Source organism: Mya arenaria, chromosome 17 (genome assembly GCF_026914265.1).
Source record: "Mya arenaria isolate MELC-2E11 chromosome 17, ASM2691426v1".
NCBI classification, from domain to species: domain Eukaryota; kingdom Metazoa; phylum Mollusca; class Bivalvia; order Myida; family Myidae; genus Mya; species Mya arenaria.
In genome coordinates, this window is record NC_069138.1 from 14,302,289 (window position 1) to 14,327,689 (window position 25,401).

Genomic DNA, 25,401 nt, shown 5'->3' on the forward strand with positions numbered 1-25,401 from the left:
TATTCACTTGGTATGGCTATAGGGGATATACAGGTTATAAGGGTCAAAGGTGTCCAATGCATGCATATGAAGGAATGTGTCAGTGTTTTATTGCGCCACCTGCAATGAGGATTACTGTGGTTGTCACATCAATACCTTTTAATCAACTTGGTGTAGATCTAACTTAGTACAAGAATTAGCCATGGGTGTTCCAGAGCCGACGCATCCAATTCTTACAATTTTGTCTCCAAAATAGTATACAGCGTTAGACATATTGCTTTTGAAGTGGACAAGCGTCCCTCTGTGCATCCGTCCCCATGTTTGTAACTCTTTCTTTCTCTTCTAAACCCCTTGAAGAATTTCAAGAAGCTGGGGTCAAATGTTAACAGTGAGACGATGTGCAGAGACCCCATTCCAGGTGCGCTGGCTCAAAGAGAAGGTCATAGTTCAATGTCAAAGATTCAAGCTGTTTACTTTGAATTTGCTCCATATCTCCTAGGATTTTTTAAAGCTTGGATCAAATGTTTACTTTATTGAAAGGACGTGTAGAACCCACATGTCATGCGCACTGGCTCAAGGTCAAGGTTACAATTGAAGGTTAACTATTTGAACCATAGATTAAACCAATGGAAGGATTTTTTTTAATTAAATGTATACCACATCGGCACACCCACCTCAAATGTTGTGGAACAGAATGAGACAAGAATGGTCGCAGACACTGTAATGGTTTCAAAGCAGCACAATCATCTAGTTTTAGTTTGATCTGCATTTTTTATCCAAAGCAGAATATTGCTCTCTTATAACATGTAAGTGACCTACATATATCATACACACTATTTAAATCACAGACCTTTCTGTGAAATGTTTTCAAAATAAAATAATTCAATACATGTGGCACATGTGCATGTGTGAATACTTGTCTTGGTCACATTTGACAGAAACTTGAGATAATGAGAGAACAAATAAAGCATAAAATGTGTTTATTGCCATTTTAACAACTTTTAAACAGAAAAACAATATAATGCAGTCAAAACACTAAAATATCTAGATGATAGCCATGTCTAATTACACATGTATCTTTTCTTTGGTTAACACATAAAGGGTTTAAGGTGAATGTGAGATATATGAAGAACTCGTGTAGAATAAAAAAAATCCTCTTATTTAATCTAGTGACCTAGTTTTTAACACATTTGACTGGTCACTGCTTGTGCCTTACTAATATAGTCGAAACTCGATGGCTCGATATTCTAGGGACCGGCCAAAGTCCTTCGAGCCTCGAAGTCTTATTTACCTCGTTTGTTATTGGCTACGCTATCCCTGTGTATTTATTGGGCATAGTTACGCACCCTAAATTTCGCAATATGACTTATTCGATTATTAGAAAATATAATTTTATTTTTTTATTTATAATAAAAATACATTTATGCAAAAACAAGCAATTGTAAACACAAACATAGCTTTAAAGTTATATTAAAATGCATAGTAATTTAGGGATGGATAACAATTAGAGACAGAACTTAAAGTGATGGCATGTTTATTCAAACTGTTAAACCTTTTAAATTTGATAATAATTATAATATCAGTCAAGCAATTTTAATAGATTAGCGCCTTGTGCTAAATGAAGTAAATCAAACAAATCGAGGTGTGAGATTCTTAACTGTACCCACGAAGATGACATCGACACATGCAAACAAATCAAAGTGTGAAATTCTTGTTTGGGACCGCGAAAACTACTTCGAGCGTGGAGAAATATCGACCCTCAAGATATTGAGCCATCGGATCGAATTTTATATGAACAAAGAGTAAATAAAAATCGGTCCTTTTAATTTGGTTCGAGCCAACGAGGATATCGAGCCATGAGATATCGAGCCAATGAGTTTCGACTGTATTTTATTAAATAAAACAATTTGCCTAGTTTGAATTTTGATAAAGGTTGGTAAGATAAAACATAAAAAAGAAAATTTGCAATATGCTTTCTGGTGGTTATTAGCGATTTATCAGTGAAATAATAATGTTATTTCAATGTTCCAAACAGTGAAACATTTTGACGTTTTTCACGGTTTTGAAATTTTACTCCCTCAATTCCAAATCAAATTTAAAAAACAACAATGGTTTGTTTCAGAGAAAGATCGCAAGATATTTCACCACATGAACACCATAAATAAATAACTTTCGGTGCTCACTAGGTGAAATATATATCTGGCACTGAAACAAGCAATTATCCTCTCTTTTCTTATTTCAATGATAAATTAAGAGTGTTTAATTATAAAGTACCTTAAAATGGATATAAATGGCTTTGAAAACGGGTCTAGACACCTGGATCCTTTAATGGGCCTGAACCCCTAATACTTAAACTAAATTTTCAGGATTTTCAAGATTTTAATCCTAAGTATGTTACCATTCCTGCTACTTAAAATTACCAGACAGCTGTATTATGTGCATGTACATATTTCAACTCACCGTGCAAAAGCATAGCCCTAGCCCTATTGACATTCAAAAGAACCACATTTAAAGATGAAACATCTTCTGGTACCAACTCTTTTAAGTGATGCAACAGCAATGCTATAAAACTGAAATAAACAATTGCTGATCACTAACTGCAAGGGCATATTTACATAAAAATCCTAAATCATTGAACAAAATAAACAAAACAGAAAAGCATTAAAAAGGTGTAATTGATTTTTATAAACAGTATTTGTAAACAAGAACCATTAAAACACATATAAGATTTGCATGAAATTGTCTATGTTTAGAATAAGAATGGTTTTTGATTTAAAACAATGTAAAATGCCCCCTGTTTCTCCAGGATATAATGCATGGTGAAAAAACAAAACCCCAGTCCTATTGGAATTCAAAACAATACAATAATCACAACAATTAAGAAGCATATAATATGGTAGCATTAAATGCAACAACCATACATTTCCTTTAAACAAAAACTGTTCATAGCCATAACATGATAACTAGTTAACATTCAGGATGACAATTATAATGACATACTATGACAAAATGTTTTCTTCATGAGAAGAGCTAAGCAAGGACACCTAGATATAGAGACTAAGAGCAATATAAACATATGAAGCAAGTCTACCAACCAAACTTAACAAACTGAACTTGCTAATGACACAATAATGTCAACATAGCTAATGTCAATAATATCAACATTTGGGTAGAAACTCTTGTCCAATATCATAATTAAATCTGAACTGAATGTTTACATGCAAATCGTTGGAACAACAAACAATTTAATAATTACAGCAATTAAGCAAGGGCCAAAACTACTTTTATTTAAACTTCTTATATACACTGGCCTGTTGGGTCCCCCATTCAGAACAATGTAAAAAAATAAGCCCTGTTCATAGCTTTACCCTTCCGGGGTATGTTGTTTGTTTAGTTGTACCCTGTTCCAATGCATCTTCTATTCCTCCATTTTAAAATACCAAACACCCAATAGTTAAAAGCATGTGATGTAGTGTTTTAATGCAGTATGTCAATTTAATATTGATATTCGCTAACCTATATAAATCAAAGATATGAATGATAAACTACCATTTATTCCATTACAATATATATCCTTGCAACATTATTTGTGCTTATGATTAAATACACGTGTACTGTTGGTAGGGTCCTAGTTAACCTGCTTTTCCAAAAATAAACAATTCCCATTTACCATTCAAAAACCTGTAACAATGGCCATCTGATTTGGGACTCTTCTGTCAACAATGCCAATTTGTATTTTAGTCCAAATTGTAAACATTCCTTTAAAGGAGTTTGAAGTTTTCTTTCTTATCTCAGTAAGTCGAATGTGATTAAAATGCAGCACCTTTTAGCCATCTTTATTTCTATTTCTACACAGATTTCTAAGATTTCTAAGCTTCAACTTATTCCAGAACTATCAATTATTTTGACCCTTTCTTTGTTTTCCAAATCTATTTCATTGATTTTATTTTCTTCTAAATACAACAACTCTTTTCCAAGAAGCATAATGAATAAGTATTTTTGAATAAGTTTTTTTTTTAATAACTGTTAAACCTTTCTTATTGTTTCTTCTGATATTATATTAGTTTTGGAACAACCTGTCTTGAAATGTAAACAATATTTAACAATATTATTTAACAACTTACAATCAATCACATTGCTGTTTTTCAACAAGTGATGGTTACTACACTTGATACAGTCAATTGTGTCTACAAACCACACACACATGTACATTTGCCTATCACTCCGTATCCTGCTCCGCAGCCAGATCTCTCTGTGCCAGCGCGTCGTTGATGCGTGCCTTTGCCAGCTTTTGTGCGTTACCATCCTCCTCCCATTCCACAATGACATTTCTCCGCATCATCGCCGTAATGCGACGAGGAATTTTAGCATTTGGTAGGCCCTGAAATGACAATAGTACCATGACTAAAGTATTTCATTTTTAGCTCATTTTCAATACTAGAATGGAGCCTACAGGGAGTTGATGTATACTCTAGGGAGTCGATGTTAACTCTTGGGAGTTGATGCATACTCAATAGAGTTCATGTATACTCCAGGGAGTGGATGTATACTCCAAGGAGTCAATGTTTACTCCAGGGAGTCAATGTATAAACCAGGGAGTGGATGTATACTCCAAGGAGTCAATGTTTACTCCAGGGAGTCAATGTATAAACCAGGAAGTGGATGTATACTCCAAGGAGTCAATGTTTACTCCAGGGAGTCAATGTATAAACCAGGAAGTGGATGTATACTCCAAGGAGTCAATGTTTACTTCAGGGAGTCAATGTTTGCTCCAAGTTTTCTTATTTTTGTGCAATTATATAGAGAATAATTGTTCATTGAAGTGTAAGATATCAATATATTTCATCTCTTTAATTAAAAAGTGAATATTTCACACGAGTCATAGTAGCCACTCATGAAATATAATTTGGAGCTCACTGTTAGAGTAAGATCTTAATATACAGCCACAAGTGAAATATTTACTTTTGGCGTTCAAGAGGATTCAATGTATTTCACCCCGAGAGATCCCAGTTATATTTCACAGGTAGCGAAGCCACGAGTGGAATATTCACTTTTGGTGTTCAAGAGGTGAAATATATTACCAACTTTCACTGAAACAAACAAATTATTTGCCTAAATATTATATAAAATTACACTGAATCAACTGTTTCAACCAGACTTTTTATTGCTTTTGAGATTTTATCACAAAAAAAAAAATTATATAGATGGAAATGTGGATGGACATATGGGTGGAAATATAGATGGGCATATGGGTGGAAATGTGGATGGACATATGGGTGGAAATATGGATGGACATATATGGGTGGAAATATGAATGGACATATATGGGTGGAAATATGGATGGGCATATATGGGTGGAAATGTGGATGGACATATGGGTGGAAATGTGGATGGACATATGGTTGGAAATGTGGATGGACATATGGGTGGAAATATGGATGGACATATGGGTGGAAATATGAGTGGGCATATGGGTGGAAATATGGATGGGCATATGGGTGGAAATGTGGATGGACATATGGGTGAAAATATGGATGGACATATGGATGGAAATGTGAATGGGCATATGGGTGGAAATGTGGATGGGCATATGGGTGGAAATGTGGATGGACATATGGGTGGAAATGTGAATGGGCATATGGGTGGAAATGTGGATGGGCATATGGATGGAAATGTGGATGGGCATATGGATGGAAATATGGATGGACATATGGATGGAAATGTGGATGGGCATATGGGTGGAAATGTGGATGGGCATATGGGTGGAAATGTGGATGGACATATGGATGGAAATGTGGATGGGCATATGGGTGGAAATGTGGATGGGCATATGGATGGAAATGTGGATGGACATATGGATGGAAATGTGGATGGGCATATGGGTGGAAATGTGGATGAGCATATGGGTGGAAATGTGGATGGACATATGGGTGGAAATGTGAATGGGCATATGGGTGGAAATGTGGATGTGCATATATTGGTAAAAAAAATGGGTGGAAATATGGATGGGCATATGGGTGGAAATACGAATGGAACTATGGATGGGCATATGGGTGGAAATATGGATGGGCATATGGGTGGAAATATGGATGGGCATATGGGTGGAAATATGGATGGGCATATGGGTGGAAATGTGGATGGGCATATGGGTGGAAATGTGGATGGACATATGGGTGGAAATATGGATGGGCATATATGGGTGGAAATGTGGATGGGCATATGGGTGGAAATGTGGATGAACATATGGGTGGAAATATGGATGGGCATATGGGTGGAAATGTGGATGGACATATGGGTGGAAATATGGATGGGCATATGGGTGGAAATATGGATGGGCATATGGGTGGAAATATTGATGGGCATATGGGTGGAAATATGGATGGGCATATGGGTGGAAATGTGGATGGGCATATGGGTGGAAATGTGGATGGACATATGGGTGGAAATATAAATGGGCATATGGGTGGAAATATGGATGGGCATATGGGTGGAAATATGGATGGGCATATGGGTGGAAATATGGATGGGCATATGGGTGGAAATGTGGATGGACATATGGGTGGAAATGTGGATATGCATATGGATGGACATATGGATGGGCATATGGATGGAAATATGAAAGGGCATATGGGTGGAAATATTGGTGGAAATGTGGATGGACATATGGGTGGAAATGTGGATGGGCATATGGGTGGAAATATGGATGGGCATATGGGTGGAAATGTGGATGGACATATGGGTAGAAATGTGAATGTGCATATGGGTGGAAATATGGATGGGCATATGGGTGGAAATATGGATGGGCATATATGGGTGGAAATGTGGATGGGCATATGGGTGGAAATGTGGATGGGCATATGGGTGGAAATATTGATGGGCATATGAGTGGAAATATTGATGGGCATATGGGTGGAAATATGGATGGGCATATGGGTGGAAATATGGATGGGCATATATGGGTGGAAATATGGATGGGCATATGGGTGGAAATATGGATGGGCATATATGGGTGGAAATATTGATGGGCATATGGGTGGAAATATGGATGGGCATATGGGTGGAAATATGGATGGGCATATGGGTGGAAATATTGATGGGCATATGGGTGGAAATATGGATGGGCATATATGAGTGGAAATATGGATGGGCATATGGGTGGAAATATTGATGGGCATATGGGTGGAAATGTGGATGGGCATATGGGTGGAAACATGAATGGGCATATGGGTCGAATTATGGATGGACATATGGATGGAACTATGGATGGGCATATGTGTGGAAGTATGGATGGGCATATGGGTGGAAATGTGGATGGACATATTGGTGGAAATGTGGATGGGCATATGGGTGGAAATGTGGATGGACATATGGGTGGAAATGTGGATGGGCATATGGGTGGAAACATGGATGGGCATATGGGTGGAAATGTGGATGGGCATATGGGTGGAAATGTGGATGGACATATTGGTGGAAATATGGATGGGCATATGGGTGGAAATGTGGATGGACATATTGGTGGAAATATGGATGGGCATGTGGGTAGAAATGTGGATTGGCATATGGGTGGAAATATGGATTGGCATATGGATAAAAATATGGATGGACATATGGATGGGCATATGGATGGACATATGGGTGGAAATACGGATGGGCATATGGGTGGAAATATTGATGGGCATATGGGTTGATATGTGGATGGGCATATGGGTTGAAATATGAATGGGCATATGGGTGGAAATATGGATGGACATATGGGTGGAAATGTCGATGGGCATGTGGGTGGAAATATGGATGGACATATGGGTGGAAATATGGATGGGCATGTGGGTGGAAATGTGGATGGGCATATGGGTGGAAATATGGATTGGCATATGGATGGAAATATGGATGGACATATTGGTCGAAATATGAATAGAAATATGGATGGAAATATGAATGGACATATGGGTGGAAATATGAATGGAAACCCCTACACACAACTGAATATTATATGATAATCATCTAAAAGGTGATAATGTAATCAACATGCACAAATTTGATTTATTTTAAGTGTAGTTTAAATGCAAGTAAATACATACTGTACAGGTGATAATAATTCTTGAGATGAAATGCAGTATACATACTTTACATGCAAATACACATGCACAATTTAAACTGTTTCAACATCTCTGTTTCAGCAATTATATTTGTAAATTATACCTTATTTATATGGATGACAATAATTTTCTCGATCTTTTGTTCATACATGGTCTGATTCGCCAGGTCCAATTCAAATGAATTCATAGGGTTTGAAAGATAATGTTTGCTAAGAACCACGATCACTTTTTTGCTTGAAGACATTGCCTCGAATATTTGCCCTACTTCTGATTGTCCTGAAATTAGAAGAAAGTGCAGCTACACATAACATTATTTAGAATAAGGTGTTTTTCTTCAGCATGAGAAGATGTTGTCAGATCAACTTTGAATCAAATATTTGTCATAACCAGAAAATATGAGATTTTAAATATGTTGACTTGTATTTCTAAACACTATTCATAATTGATGCAATGAAACACTACGTAGGGCCATATATACAGTGAGTATTATAGAAAGGTGTAGTCTTTTGAGTGTTTTCGGAATTTCATCAAGTACATGGTATTATATAACAAATAAAAAAATAAAAAAAGAGTGAATTATATACAAATATGATAACTATAAACCTAAGGGATTTACATACCCGGTTCACTGTCTCTTTCCGAAAAGTACAGTGCAAAGTCTCCACCAAATTTGATATCATTAATATCACCTTTGTCCACACCAGGCAGTAAATGTTCTCTCACCCAATCCATGTCCTCGTCAGCGCAGGAAATGTAAGCATCAAACTCTTTTACATCCTCTTCGTCTGGGATAGCCCCGTAATTACCCCTTCTGTCAGCAGCTCTGATTTTCCTTTTCCTCAATTTACGAGTTCTTTTGTAAATAAACAGCTTTATGAACCACCGTTTTCTATACATTATAATTGAAATGACCATAACAAGAATGGCAGCGAAGAGACAGAATGACAAAATCATCCACCAGGTAAAACGAAAACAGTTGATCTTCTTCCTACTGAACGACAGCAAAGGTACGTTCTTCCACTGGTCTGGTCCATAACAAATATATGAAGCATTCGATGGTAACAAGACTGATGTGTTGTTTATCCAGTCTCTAAACCACCTCAGGTCGCAGTTACACATGAAGGGATTCCCGGAGAGATTCAAATACTTCAGAGATTGCAAATATTTGAGATTATCAGAATTCAGATTCCCTATAAGATTTTCAGAAGCATCAACTGTTTGTAGGCTGTTTGTGGTAGAGAACAAGTCACCATCCCAGCCTTTCAGTTTGTTTCTACTGATGTTTAGTGTTGCTAAGGATGACAAAGACTGAAATGTCGGAGCTGGAATATTGTGAATTGCATTGTCATTTAAATATAGTTTTTTTAATTTAGTTAACTCAATAAATATAGTTCCTGCGAAATCTTCAGATATGACGTCACCCAGGTCATTTCTTTCCAAATGGAGTTCTTTTAATGATACCATGTACTTGAAGAAATCTGGTTGCAAATACGAACACTTGTTATCAGCAAGGTTTAAATAGCTCAAGGCTCCTTGATTCTGGAATCTTCCTAGAGACATTTGGATGTTGGCTAGGTTGTTATTAGCAAAATCAAGATCTGTTAACGCAATAAGTGGATCAAACGTTTGTCCCGGAATAATTGCAATATTGTTGTCATAAAGATTTAGCCGCTCCAAAGCACCGAGTCCAACAAACGAATCTTGCATCAAAGTTTGGATTTTGTTGTATCTCAAGTACAATTTACGCAGATGAACTTGATTTGCAAAGATTTTATCAGGAATGGAAGTAATCTGGTTGTTGTCCATGTACAGGTTAAGCAGTCCGGCTGGGAGATTTATTGGAATATCTGTTAGTAGGTTGTTGTTCAACACTAGGTTGTTTAAATTGTCCAGGCCATTGAAGGAATCAGTGTAGGTTACCTGAATTTTGCAAACGGACAAATCCAGATCTACAAGTTTATTAAGCCCGTCAAACACGTTGTTCAGAAGTGTCTTTATGTTATTGTATTTCAGATTTAATGTCCGTATGGAGGTGTTCTTCAACAAAGAAAAAGTGTTTTGCAGCAACTTCCCTCCGAGCTTCAAATCGGATAAATCAAGCGAGTTGAATGATTTCCCCCTCATACCCTTTATGATTTTCATAAGATCTATATCATCTATGGGATTTGTGCCAAGTTTCAACGACTGGATGCTCTTAAATGGTTGGAAAACTCCAGACTCTGCTTTCCTTATTTCGTTTCTTGACAGCAAAAGACTTGACATTGTCCTATTCTCAAGTGCAAGAAACGTGTCGTTGTCTAGTTCCTGTATATTGTTATTGCTGAGAACAACACGTCGAAGTGACTTGGACTCTCGAAAAACATCCGGAAAGGTTGCGTTGACAACTGAATTTCCTTCCATGATGACAGACTGAAGATTCTTAAGTTTTCCAAATGCAGGAATAACTGTCAAATGGTTAGATTGTAAATCGATATCTGTTAATGAATCACTACCATCCATCGCATCAGTTTCGATCTCTTGGAGTTTACATGTCATCAGTGAGAGTTTCTCTAAAGCTGGCATTCCAGATAATGCATGCTTCTTCAACTGTGTGATCTTATTTCCATTCAGATCCAGCTCCTTTAAGTAAGTGAGATTCCCAAAAGCAAATGGCTCAATGGTGGATATAAAGTTGCGGTCTAACCTCAGCAACACCAATTTAGACAGGTAAGCCAACTGGTAGGACTTCACTGTTGTAATTTTGTTATTGCCCAAGTAAAGTTTTATAGCAGTCTGTGGTATTTTGTCTGGGATGACCCTGAGTTGTTTTCCCTCACAATTAACGGACGTTTTATCTTTGCTGCAGAAACACAGAGGCAAACCAGGACAACTGTCGGCTGCCCAGGCATGATAAAGTATGTGGAGGACGACAAGAACTTGTATAGTCCACATTTTTACCTGAAAAAAGGGCGTTCATGTGCATGTCATTTCTGTGAATTCACCCTAGAGAACATTATAGTGAGCAATCATAAACTTGTTTAAGTTATTAATTAATAAATGTACTGCATTGCAACTGGTAGTAGGATTAAATTGGTCCCAAAATGCAATGACCAATTTATATATGTACTAGAAATTCGAATACCCCAGAGTTAACAATATTATTATTGCTTTAAAACTGTTAATACCTATATATATATAATATATCATGTGTTAGCTGCAGAACCTCTCTATAAAAATGCCGATTGATAATCAGCGACATATCAATAAATGAATAATAAAAGGTTAATTCCACACCACACGTGTACATGTACATTTGTACGTACAGTTCATGTAGGTAGCGACTTATTAAACTATACGTGCAGATACATGTAATCTATATTTGTAATACCAACCATTATTCAACCTAAAAAATAACGAGTTCGCTAACGCAGTTATTGTTTATTATTCTTTACATGGATTATCAGTCTTGAATTAATGCCAACCTAATTAATATACTATACCAGTACAGATCAATATAAATGACTGGGAAAGTTTAAAATCAAAACCATTACTTACTTGTTTCACACAATTAAATATAGCAAAACACTCATTGCCATTTTTGTTGGTAAACCAATAACGTATGTTTATAAACAATCATATTAATAGTTTGTTTACAGCCAAAGTTTGCAACTTACTTCGCTTGCATATCGAAAGTAGACTTCTGGATTTTCAGAAATGGAAAGTACCCACAATGAGTCATTCGCCGGTCGGTGGAATTACCGAAATCCCGAAAATCCATATTTTACTAAACACGCGTATTCTGTCTAGCATTGATCAGTACAATTAAGGATATCTTATTAAATTTTGTAAAAGCGTTTTGTTTTAAAACTATTAATACATTGTACTATTAATTATGTCTTATTAAATTATGTATAAGTGTTTTAAAACAAAACGCTTTTGATTCTGTTCTACGGTACAGTTAAGACCAAACTTGACAGTAAGTGCACTTCTTGTTCACTATCAGTTCACCATCAGTGCACTTCGTAGTGCACTAGGGTAAGACAAGGGAAAGACTAAATGCAGACAAGGGGCTGACCAGATAAGGCTTCTTCAGTCTATCATAAAAGCTATCTTTACAGTGAAACTTTGAATGATGTGTGTAGTTTAAACAGATGTTTTAATGTTAATTAATATATAGAGAATGTTCATAATCAATTTGGACCTTTCTTGTAAATAATATAGATTTATTCAATTAAATAGCTTATGTTGTTTTTATGAAAAAATGTCAAACAATGATATTGAAATGTTTTTTTTTTGTATTTTTTATAAATATGCATTGCATTATTTTGATATTAATTGATTGGTATAATGAAATAATTTTGGGTTAAAGGGTTTCATCTTCAAACATAACGATGAAAGGAATTCATGAGCCTTTATTTAAAGTGTGACAATAAGTTTCATAAGGTGATAATTACAAGTGGTTCGTTATTTGAAATAGTTAATCATCAAAGTTCACACCTTATTGTTCCAAGCTCAAACTGTGAAATTGTTGTGCCATTGTTGATTCATTCAAAGGATAAATAAACAAAGATTTTCTTCAATCTATTCTGAAACTTTCAATTTTATGTTTATTCTTGTTTAACAAATGTTTTCGTTTTAAGGTGACAGCCTGACAGGAATCATTATCAAATAAGTACACCATTAATTATTATAGTACATTTTCTACAGTGTACCTAGATTTATTAATTACATTTCTAATTTGAAACACGTATATTTTAGTGGTTTTGTATAATTGGTTCTGCTGCCTCATTATTAAATGAAATACTATCCATTGAAGGCTATTTTAAGTCTTCTTTAAGTGCCCCCCCCCCCATAGTACACAGTTCTGTGTTTTGATCTTTATCTTTATTGCCACCTGCATTCTTTCAAATCCCAGATCTGTCACTGTTTGACTTATCGTTTCATTTTGATAACTTTTTAAATAATAAAAGTACTATTACGATGATGAAGAATAAGATTAATGTTAGATATTATTTATAATATACCATTAATATGATTTGTATTATACAACATATTTAAATGAAATTAAACTCTTTTTACTTTATTTGTTTATTATTTACTTCCCATCAGTCAAATTAATACATTGGCTATGCATATATTGTTTATGCAATAATTGGTCGTGTACCAATGAGACAATGCTATTATCTACTCTAAATGGCCTCGAGCCAATAAACAAATACGCCGGAAATTGGCACTTGCAATGACACTCGTGCAATAAACAAGTGATACACAGCAGAGAATTAACATGACAATCATTCCTAAATCTAGGCCTTTAAAAGAAACTCAATATATTTTTTACAAATTTTGTTTATATAAAAGATGGAAAATAGTTCATATTTATTATATTTTGTGTTGCAATTGCATTATAAAATAAAAATACTGTTTCTTAAGGACACTTTTCAACATTTGTTAATCAAATTGTTAAGAGTAGAGATATTTAATATTTAAAATGCATATCATGTATTTTAACATCAAATAGCAAGTTGAATAGGAACTGATATTCATTGTAATGCCTGGTTAATGGTTGAATGCATAGGATAATTTCCTCTTTTTGAATCAAAGCTGGGTTCCTGATACTTCCTGTGTATTGTTTATTGGCTCCGACCTATTGGGGGCTAACAATGTTACAATGGGTAATCTCATTACAAAAGTATGAATCAGCATTTTATCATGTTGCTGATATTCAATTCATGTTAATGCCTGGTTAGTGGGCCATTTGGTAGGATAATTCCCTTTTGTGCTCTTGTTATAGATAAAGATAAATAGATACATTCAGTATCAAATGCTCAAGCTAGGCTTTTCAGATGTTCTTTTATGAAAAGTAATGAAATAAATCGTGAATATTGTTATGTAACATCTAAACAGGATAGTTACAGACAATTGCAATATCATTTAGATTAGTATTTAAAAACTATTTGATGAAGTTATAATGAAATGCATATGAAAAAGCTGTTTCTGAAAAAAATAGCCTGAGCTACTATTTTTATACTATTCTAATTACTGAGATTAGTGGAGAGGGGAATGTTGATAGATTGACATCGATTTTTACAATCTTTTTATGTGATCACGGATATAAGTATTTTCGTAAAACATCTACAAAAAGAAATGTCGGATTTCATGATGGAAATAGGAAACAGGAATGGTTTGACGATTTGTGTAAACATAAATATGAAATATATAAAAATGCAGTGCGTCAATTTAATCTTAACCATTTTGATGTTGATAGAGCATCATTGTATAACGCGAAGAAAGACTACAAGTATCAGTGTCGGAAGTCTAAAAATATATTTAACTATGCACGTTGTCGTAAAATGAATGATCTCAGACGAAAGACCCCAACAGAATTTTGGAAAATATTTAAACCATCGAAGATGGTAAATGGGGCCGATAATATCACTAACGAGGAATTTCGAACTTTTTTTAGTAACCTTATGTCAGGTGTTGAATCTCGTGATAATGATGACTATGATGATTTTGTTGGCCAGTTTGATGCGGAGGTTGAACAAAATGTTACGTTTGATCCGTTGGATGCACCAATCACAAATGATGAAATTAAAAAAGCAATTGGGAAACTAGGCTCAAATAAGGCAGCTTCTTTTGAAAATGTGTTATACGAGTATTTTAAGGTATCAGTTCCACTACTCATTGGGCCATTAAATTCTTTTTTTAATCATTTTCGTGGGTACTTGAATTCGTGGTTTTTCATTTTTGAAAAAAAATCTAATATGCGATCGTCCTAGATCGTCTGCATAATCTCCACGCGCTGGCCCGTGAGACAGGTATAAACGCTGTATACTGCGACTTCTGTCTGATTTTTTAATAGTGACATTGACCTGTTTCAAGGAGAGATAACCTCGCCGATATTTTTTTCTCTCTTTCTTAATGATATTGAAATGCATTTACAAGAAAAACTTGACGTCGGAATTAGCATTGACCATATTTCAATTTATTTGCTGCTTTTCGCCAACGATGCGGTTATTGTATCAGAGACTAAGGCAGGATTGCAGAATTCTCTAAATAGTTTACATTCATACTGTCCCAAATGGAACCTCACTGTTAATATAGATAAGACTAAGGTAATGGTGTTCAGGAAGGGTGGAAGACTAGGTATTAATGATAAATGGTTTTATGACAATAGGGAAGTGGAAATTGTTAGCTCGTTTAATTATTTAGGAATTGTATTTAGTAGTGGCGGTGCATTTATGCAAGCTATAAAAACTTTAGCTGGAAAGGGGTTGAGATCACTTCACTCTTTGATGGCACTAGTCCGTAATATTAAAGTGCCAATAGATATAATGTTTAATCTTTTTGATGCATACGTATTATCAGTCCTTAACTATGGTTCTGAAGTCTGGGGTTATATAAATTCGGACGTGGTAGAAAGAGTCCACAAAAAGTTTTGTAAATGGGTATTAAATGTGAAACAGTCAACCAATACTTTGGCTTTGTACGGAGAGTTGGGTAGGTTCCCATTGTTTATCGAAAGACATGTAAGAATGGTTAAATATTTCTTAAAACTTCATATAGTCAAGCAAGATAATTGCATTTTAAATGTTATATTACAGGATCAAATTTATAGTGTTGAAAATCATTCTTCTACGAACTGGGCATCAAAGGTTAAGGAAATTCTCCAATCATCCGGTCTTTATTAAATATGGTTATACCCTGAGTCGGTAAAAATGGACGTATTTGTTCCCATACTAAAAAGTAGACTCAGAGATATTTATATCAGCAACTGGAGGTCTGGGTTAGACTTGTCTCCGTCTCTAGATGTGTTTAAAGAAATTAAGACAAATTTTGAACAATCTTCATATCTCAGTCTTGTTGAAAATACAAAGTATAGAAGTATTTTATCTAAATTACGCCGATCATCCCATAAACTAAATATAGAAATAGGTCTACACAATAAGGTTCCTAGGAATGAAAGAAAATGTTCACTCTGTAATCTAAATGATTTTGAGTACGTATTTCATTCCGTCCTCAAATGTCCAGTATATGCGGACCTTAGACGTCAATATATTCTTTACACTCACACGAGTTTGATGAAATATATTGTTTTAATGCAAAGTAACAACCAAACCACCCTAAGGAAGTTAGCGCTTTACTGTGATAAGTCCTTCAGATTACGTGATTCCTTAATATAGTATAAATTTTTGCTATGTTTCTTTGTTATTTTGATTGTATCATAAACGGTAGTGTTTAAACATAAATCTGTAGATCCTTAGTACATACGAGATGTACATTTTCTTGTTCCTTTTCTGTGCGTTTTTTTTTTTGTTGTTGTTGTTTTTGTTGTCTTTTTTTGTAATATTCATATCCTTACACAGTAGCCACAAAGTTGTATGTACCACGCAGCTTGAACCTTGCGGCTGTATTAATCAACGTTGAGCAGTATTTATATATATAGAAATTCATATAGATTTTTATAACACCGAAATCATTATCTTTTCATATTATACCTTAATATCGATGACATTCTTGTTATTGTTATACACACTTTCACAATATCTATATCAAACTTATGATTGATTCATTAATAGAACTTGTGTTATAATTGTCACATGCCATGCATTATACATATTGTTGTGACGATGAGCTTTTTATGCTTAAGTCGAATAAAATTTCTGTTCTATTCTGTTCTAGTGTTTTTTTTCAACCACATGAATTTTTTACTTCTTTTAAATCACAATTACTTTCTATCATAAACAATGATTTTGCATTCACAGTTTGAATATATAATAGTGCTGTTCACTTATAAACGTAGGATTCAGAATTATAATTTTGTAATCACTAATTGACTTTAATTAAATGTCTGAATTACCACAAAAAATCATAATTGTTTGGATTTTACAATAGTAGCACAATTATATTTAAAACACTCCTATTTAGAATATTGGGCTACAAATAAATTGATTGCAATTATCTAAGAAATGATTTATTCTCATTTCATACACATTAGAATTAAAAATTGACAAATATGACCAGTAAATGACGGGTCCCCTTGTCTTTAGTTACTGGCCCATAAAATGATTTACATAATAAAGTCATCAATAAATACAGTATACTAAAATATTTTATCACAAGTTAAACAATGAACTGGTAGAGGAAATTATCTTATCAGTGAATTTAAATCAATATAGTAAGGCCAATCTGAGGGGACCAGAAAAATCAATACTGGCTTATCTAATAAACTATAGACTACGTTAGTTTATCAATAGTGCACATCTCGTTCACTAATAGTGCACTCCAAGTGCACAAGAGTGTAAAGTTTGGTCTTAACAGTACATGTACGTCTACTGGTACAAATGTACATGTTAACCAGTCATAATTAAGAAACTCCGCAATGGAACGAAACTACATGTAGGTTTTCAGTAAAAAGCCTTCGGTGTGAGATTCAGTTATAACCGTTTTTCTATTTCAGTGACCTTGACCCCAAGGCCCCAAAAAAGTCCCCAATAAACTCTTCTTACCTGTATTCCAAGTTTGATTGTAATATGTCAAACCTTACTTCCTAGTTCCAATTGTAATTCTTTTTTAGTAACAGTGACCTTGACCTTGACCATAAGGGCCACAAACAATCCCAGAAAGGTCTCCATAAATTTTTCCTACATGTATATACTAAGTTCGGGTGCAATATGTCAATCTTAACTAAAGTTATTCAGTACCAGCCATTTTTTTTTTCTCTTTTTTATTGACAGTGACCTTGACCCTACGGACCCTTAACGCAATCCCATGACATGCCTCCAAAAACTCTTCCTACATGTACATACATGTACCAAGTTTGGTCGCAATTTGTCAGTTATTCAGTGCCAACCGTTTTTTAGTAACAGTGAGCTTGACTCTAGGGCCCCTTAACACAATCCCATGAAAAGTCTCCATAAACTCTTCCTTTGTACCATGTTCTGTCACAAAATGTCAACCTTAAGTTAAGAAATTCAGTACCAAACTTTTTTCTATTTTTGTAACAGTGACAATGACCTAGACCCTAGGGGTCCAAAACGCAACCAATGGAAAGTCTCCGGAAACTCTTCCTATATGCTAAGTTTGGTTGCAATATGTTTTCCCTGACTAAAGTTTTTAAGTACCAACCATTTTTTTTTTTTTTTTAGTTACATGTACAGTTACCTTGGCCTTGACCTTAGAGTCCTCAACTAAATCCCATGAATGTCCCCCATAAATTCTTCCCATATACCACGTTTGGAGGCAATATGTTGTACCTACATATAACTAACATTTTTCTGTACCAACCGTTTTTTATGTTTAGTAATATTGACCTTGGCCCTAGAGGCCCAAAAGGCAATCACTTGAAAGATGTCTATAAAGTCTTTCTATATACCAAGTCTAATCGCAATATGTCAACCCTAGTTAAAGTTATTCAGTACAAACCGTTTTTCTATTTTTAGTAACAATGACTTTGACCTCGACCATAGGGTCCCAAAGGTAATCCTATGATAGGTCTCCATCAACCCTTGCTGAATACCAAGTTTGGTCAAAATATGTCTGGGAAAAGGACTTTTCAACCCCAAGACTTTTCAAACCCTTCTCAAATCTAAGACTTCACAACCCTTAGACTTTTCAACCCCTACCTGTTTGCAATATGTCAACCATAACTAAAGTTATTCATTACCAATCATTCTCTACTTTTCATAACAGTGACCTTGACCCTAGCGGCCCCAAACGCAATCCCATGAAACGTCTCCAAAGACTTCCTATATACCAAATTTTGTTGCAATATGTCAACCCTACTTAAGTTAATCAATACCATCCATTTTTGCAAAGTTTGGTCGCATTTATTAACCCATACAGAAGTTATTCCATATCAACTGTTTATTAGCTTTGACATGGACCTTGCTCATATGGGGCCCTAAACCCATGAATATTCTCCATAAACTTTTCCTATATTTAAAGTTTGGTCGCAATATATCAGCTCTAATTTCAGTACCAACTTTTATTCGTTTTTAAGTAACATTGACCATGACCTTGACTCCAGTGTCATGAAATGTCTCCAAAGACACTTCCTATATACCAAGTTTGGTTGCATTATGTCAACCCTAACTTAAGTTATTCAGTACCAAGCATTTTTCTTTTTTTAGTTACAGTGATCTAGACTTTTATAGTAGAACCTAATGCAATCACATGAAAGATCTTAATAAACTCTTCCTACATACCAAATTTAGTCGCAATGTTATCCCTGACTGAAATTATTCAATATGAACTGTTTTTCTTTATTAGTACATGTAACTTTAGTGGAACAACTTTAACGTTAACCTCTTTTTCCTAAAACCCAAAAATATATGGTTTGGGTGGTTTGAGCAGTTCTCCTCAAAAACGTTTTGGTTGTTTAAATTTATGCCAAAATAGCACATTCTTTTGTATTTATTGTCCGATATTAAGAAACAAAAGTTCCCATGGACAAAGCCTCTAATCTGTTGTGTCTCTGAAATCACTGAAATACAAATGCCACATGATGTTGTACATCACTTATTGACACTCTCTGCCATTGCTCAGTTTTAGACCATACCCTTTCTTAACCCCAATAAATCTAACCCCAGTTAACCATGTTTTTCTTTATACTCAAGATAAAAAATAAAATAAAAAATAAGGGGCCGAAATGTCTCTGTTGAAAATCACTAAGGGGTCGAAACGTCTCGAGTCATTTTAATTAAGGGGATGAAATGGCAGGGCCGAAACGTCTTAGGGGCCGACTTGGTAGTAGGCCGATTTGGTAAGTGGCCGAAGGGCAGGTAGCTGAAGGGCATGAACCAGTTTGGCATGAGTTTGGGGCCACTTTATACAGAATCTATTAGGGAATCCCCCTGCTGAATAAGCAAAACTTGCTTTTAAAAAGCCTTTTCACCTGGCTTGGAATTGGAAACTGCAGTGTCAATACTAAAAATATAGTAAGTAACAACCAAAAGCAACCAGTTACCTTTTCTAATTGGTATCCCCCTTTTTTAAATTCACTCATATCCACTGAGCCATCGTATCTGCCCAAATCACATCTCTGAGGTATGTTACAGTATCCTGAATTTGGCCTTGTTGCAATTAACATGACGCAGCCTGTCAGTCAAACAACATGATATGCACCTAGCATATATGTACATGTTAATGTCATAATATGAAACCCAAGTTGTTACAAGACTTGCCCAATGCAGAGTTGCTGTAATTGAATTCTACTGCATTTTTCTAAAATATGTATACAATAAATATGCGATGTCAATTATGATAAAACAACAACACATCCTTGGAGGCATTTATCTTTATTCAGGAATAAACACTTCCATTTTTTTCACTGAAGCACACAAAAGGGAAAATAGGGAAACGACACTGTTGTTCATAATTATATGGGTTTGACACTGTTGTACATAATTATAGGCGTTCGCAACTTTAATTTTTTTTAAACCTTAGTTATGTGACTTCTTGAGACACAGGAAACATATGTTAAACAGTGTATAATCTTAACAGTGTTAACTGGTTGCAATGAGTAACAAAAATGAAACAGCCACCAATTTATCAAAACAGTTGGTAAATAAAATGCAATTCCATTGTTTTACAGCACAAATAGAATTCCGCAAATAGTGGAGATAGAAAGCAGATGTAGTTGCTTTCTTATTTTTTCAAATTTCCATGTTACAACTGTTTTTCAATTAATCTTAATAATTCCTTTAAGTTTTCTGAATTACTACTGCCTGTAATTAAAGTTTGTATCTTTAAAATGATTTGCCGTACAAAAATCTAAACCATTCAAACAAACATGAGTATCTGTGTGAGTAATATTTGCAATCAACAGTTTGGGTTTAATCGTATATGAGACTTATATCAACACAATTTACAAGGGATTGAACAAAAGCAAACTGCAGTTTACTTGCATGAAGAAAACAAACATTCTAATATATAAACATGCAGGCACCTGTATAATAATATCTAGCTATTTAGTTGTATTTTTCAAATAATTAAATCTACTAATATGAAGCGATTTGGTTTCAACCATGTACTGGGCAGACTGTTGAGTATGTGAAGAGAACACAACTGTTCGTGTTGTTGGTTCGAAATATATAGTTCATTTTGATGAACAAAAACATTACAAGCCATGTCAATAGGTTATAACAACTTAAGGAAACAATTAAAGCATTCTAAATGACATGTTTCTTCTCTCACTAATGTAAATACAGGGATATAAAGCCTATAAAAAATGTATCAACCATACTTTCTGAAGCCATTATTTACTACTATTTCAGGTATACATGAAACCAACTTTGAAACCGATTTTTTCAGAACACAAAATGCATCAATTCATGAATGTTTTAATATCACAACTGTGAAACCCATTGTGTTAAAGGCATGCAAAAGAGTGAAGTCAATTGTCAGATAAGTTCATAGCTCACTGACTACAGTTCTGTTTTTTTTCAGGAGTAGACATTGCAAAATGTATACTTTAATCATATATGATGTTTTGAAATGAAAACAAAAACAACAGTTATACATTATATCAAGTTTCAAAATACTTCTAACACTGCAGAAAAGCTTTAAATAAGTTGCACATTACAACATAACTGTCACAGAGAAAGTCTAAGGATTGTTATTACACTATCCAGGGTTCATATAGGGTGTCCGTTCACGGTAAAGAGTCAATGGCTTCTTTTAAGAACTTGTCAGGTTCCGGAATTTCTTCAAGCAGACCTGTAATATACAATAAGAATGTCACAAATATTCAATTATTTGCGTAACATTCATTTACCTATGGCTACTATTTCATGTATCTTTTAGGTATAATCAAGCAAATACAATTAACAAGACCCATCCATGGTATGTCCCTAGTTTCCCATGACCTAAACTAGAATGGCACCAATCTGTGGTATGCCCCTGGTTTCCCATGACCTAAAACTAGAATGGTGCCAATCCATGGTATGTCCCTAGTTTCCCATGACCTAAACTAGAATGGCACCAATCTGTGGTATGCCCCTGGTTTCCCATGACATAAACTAAAATGGTGCCAATCCATGGTATGTCCCTAGTTTCCCCTGACCTAAACTAGAATGGCACTAATCCATGGTATGTCCCTAGTTTCCCATGACCTAAACTAGAATGGCATCCATCCATGGTATGTCACTAGTTTCCCATGACCTAAACTAGAATGGCGCCCATCCATGGTATGTCCCTAGTTTCCCATGACCTAAACTAGAATGGCGCCCATCCATGGTATGCCCCTAGTTTCCCATGACCTAAACTAGAATGGCGCCCATCCATGGTATGTCCCTAGTTTCCCATGACCTAAACTAGAATGGCGCCCATCCATGGTATGTCACTAGTTTCCCATGACCTAAACTAGAATGGCACTAATCCATGGTATGCCCCTAGTTTCCCCGTGACCTAAACTAGAATGGCCCCATCCATTGTGTGCCAATAGTATCCCATGACCTAAACTAGAATGGTGCCAATCCAAGGTATGCCCCTAGTTCCCCATGACCTAAACTAGAATGGCACCTTTCCATGATAAGTACCTAGTTTCCCCTGACCTAAACTAGAATGGCACCAATCCATGGTATACCCCTAGTTCCCCATGACCTAAACTAGAATGGCACCAATCCATGGTATGTCCCTAGTTTCCCCATGACCTAAACTAGAATGGCACCAATCTGTGGTATGCCCCTGGTTTCCCATGACCTAAACTAGAATGGTGCCAATCCATGGTATGTCCCTTGTTTCCCATGACCAAAACTAGAATGGCACTCGTCCAAGGTATGCCTCTAGTTCCCTATGACCTACACTAGAATGGCACCAATCCATGGTATGCCCCTAGTATCCCATGACCTTAACTAGAATGGCGCTCATCTAAGGTATGCCCCTAGTTTCTCCTCAGCTAAACTAGAATGGCACCAATCCATAGTATCCCATAACCTAAACTAGATTGGTGCCCATCCATGGTATGTCCCTAGTTTCCCATGACCTAAACTAGAATGGCACTAATCCATGGTATGTCCCTAGTTTCCCCTGGCCTAAACTAGAATGGCACCCATCCATGGTATGTCCCTAGTATCCCATGACCTAAACTAGAATGGAGCTCATCTAAGGTATGCCCCTAGTTCCCCATGACCTAAACTAGAATGGCACCCATCCATAGTATCCCATGACCTAAACTAGAACGGCACCCATCCATAGTCTTTTCCAAGTTTCACATGATCTAAACTAGATTGGTGCCCATCCATGGTATGTCCCTAGTTTCCACTGACCTAAACTAGAATGGCACCAATCCATGGTATGCCTCTAGTTCCCCATAACCGAAACTAGAATTGCATCAATCCATGGTATGCCCCTAGTTCCCCATGACCTAAACTAGAATGGCAGCCGTCTAAGGTATGCCCCTAGTATCCCATGACCTAAACTAGAATGGCGCTCATCTAAGGTATGCCCTTACTTTCTCCTGACCTAAAATAGAATGGCACCAATCCATGGTATGCCCCTAGTTCCCCATGGCCTAAACTAGAATGGCACCTATCCATGGTATGCCCCTAGTTTCCCCTGACCTAAACTAGAATGGCACCAATCTGTGGTATGCCCCTGGTTTCCCATGGCCTAAACTAGAATGGTGCCAATCCAAGGTATGTCCCTAGTTTCCCATGACCTAAACTAGAATGGCACCAATCCATGGTATGTCCCTAGTTTCCCATGACCTAAACCAGAATGGCGCCCATCCATGGTATGTCCCTAGTTTCCCATGACCTAAACTAGAATGGCACCAATCCATGGTATGTCTCTAGTTTCCCATGACCTAAACCAGAATGGCACCCATCAAAGGTATGTCCCTAGTTTCCCCATGACCTAAACTAGAATGGCACCCATCCAAGGTATGTCCCTAGTTTCCCCATGACCTAAACTAGAATGGTACCAATCCATGGTATGCCCCTAGTTCCCCGTGACCTAAACTAGAAAAGCTCCCATCCAAGGTATGTCCCTTGTTCCATGTGACCTAACCTAGAATGGCACCAATCCATGATATGTCCCTAGTTTCCCCATGACCTAAACTAGAATGGCCCCATCCATGGTATGTCCCTAGTTTCCCCATGACCTAAACTAGAATGGCACCAATCCAAGGTATGCCCATAGCATCCCATGACCTAAACTAGAATGGCGCCCATCCAAGATATACACCTAGTTTCCCCTGACCTAAACTAGAATGGCACCAATCCATGGTATGCCCATAGTATCCCATGACCTAAACTAGAATGGCGCCCATCCAAGATATACACCTTGTTTCCCCTGATCTAAACTAGAATGGCGCCCATCCAAGGTATGCTGGGTTTTTAAGCTCCATGATATATTTAAGGTAGTTAAAGCTTCTTTTTTATCAATAGCATTTTCTATGTGTAGCTAACATATGGTAATAAAAATAATAAAGATCCGAGCCATTTCTACCATTACAAATTAAATGAATGTATAAGCAAGCCTTTTGTGAAAAGTAGGATGTGTGACTCTTTGCAAGCATTGAATGATATATAACAGCAACCATAAAAACCTGATTGAACCTTGTAACATTTCTAAATGCAAAGACTTACCAAGGACATCAGCCAGCTCTGCGAGTGACTCGCTTGGAAGCATCTCGTCCTGGTAGGTGGCGAGGAGTTTGTCACACAACTCCAGCACAGGGCGGTCATTGTTACGCACGTAGTCAGCCAGGCTGCGGGACCAGTCCTCATCCTGTATCACCACCTTCTGTATAAGGGATATGGATCATTTCAATTGTTTCGAAAATCACAATAATGGGTATACCACTGACAGGAAAAGTGTGTATACAATAAACAGGTTAGAATATGTAATAAAGGGGAGGTGTATAAAACAGGATAGTGTGTATACCACAGGATAGTGTGTATACCACAGGGTAGGGTGCATACCACAGGATAGCGTGTATACCACAGGATAGTGTGTAAGAGATATGGGCCTTGTTACCCATCTGCACATTGTTATTGGTAATGTAAACAAAGGTTCAAGTGAATAACAGTTATCATTACATGTAATGACCATGGTAAAGATTTTGCATGATTTAAACAAACTATCAAGGGGCATAATTATTAATGTCAGTTTTGGGCCTTGCATCTCATGTGCATATTTTCACAAGCAACATGTGTACACAATTTGTGTGATTATCTGAAAGGATATAGAGTTATGGTTAAGGTCGAACTTTTGCATTACTGCAACAACTCCAAAACCAAGGCAATGTCATTAACTCATATTTTCATATTTGAAAGGACGAACTCACAATGTGTAGATAAAGGTTCTGCCATGATTAAGTACTTAAATAGTTCTCTGGAAA

At 36.0% G+C, this 25,401-nt stretch overlaps 2 protein-coding genes across 4 annotated transcripts in view; both read right to left on the reverse strand.

Moving 5' to 3' along the window:
* Positions 1–942: 942 nt before the first annotated feature.
* LOC128224031 (insulin-like growth factor-binding protein complex acid labile subunit) lies at positions 943–11,935 on the reverse strand. 2 transcript variants are annotated; one of them, XM_052933630.1, is made up of 4 exons: positions 11,729–11,935; positions 8,696–11,012; positions 8,179–8,351; positions 943–4,360 (listed from the first exon to the last, which is right to left on the reverse strand). In XM_052933630.1, exons 2-4 carry the CDS (start codon positions 11,004–11,006, stop codon positions 4,199–4,201), a joined length of 2,646 nt encoding a protein of 881 aa, XP_052789590.1. In that variant the 5' UTR covers positions 11,007–11,012; positions 11,729–11,935; the 3' UTR covers positions 943–4,198. The 2 variants fall into 2 exon arrangements, with proteins under 2 accessions (XP_052789590.1, XP_052789589.1); XM_052933629.1 differs by having other exon boundaries at positions 11,610–11,934.
* Positions 11,936–20,386: 8,451 nt separating this feature from the next.
* LOC128224029 (E3 ubiquitin-protein ligase UBR4-like) overlaps positions 20,387–25,401 on the reverse strand; it is a 124,872-nt gene continuing 119,857 nt past the window's right edge. For both annotated transcript variants that reach the window (XM_052933628.1, XM_052933627.1), the window contains exons 112-113: positions 24,647–24,803; positions 20,387–21,773 (exon numbers count right to left, since the gene is read on the reverse strand). In XM_052933628.1, the coding sequence (XP_052789588.1) occupies positions 21,709–21,773; positions 24,647–24,803 (222 nt within the window). In that variant the 3' untranslated portion in view covers positions 20,387–21,708. The remainder of the gene's footprint in view (positions 21,774–24,646; positions 24,804–25,401) is intronic.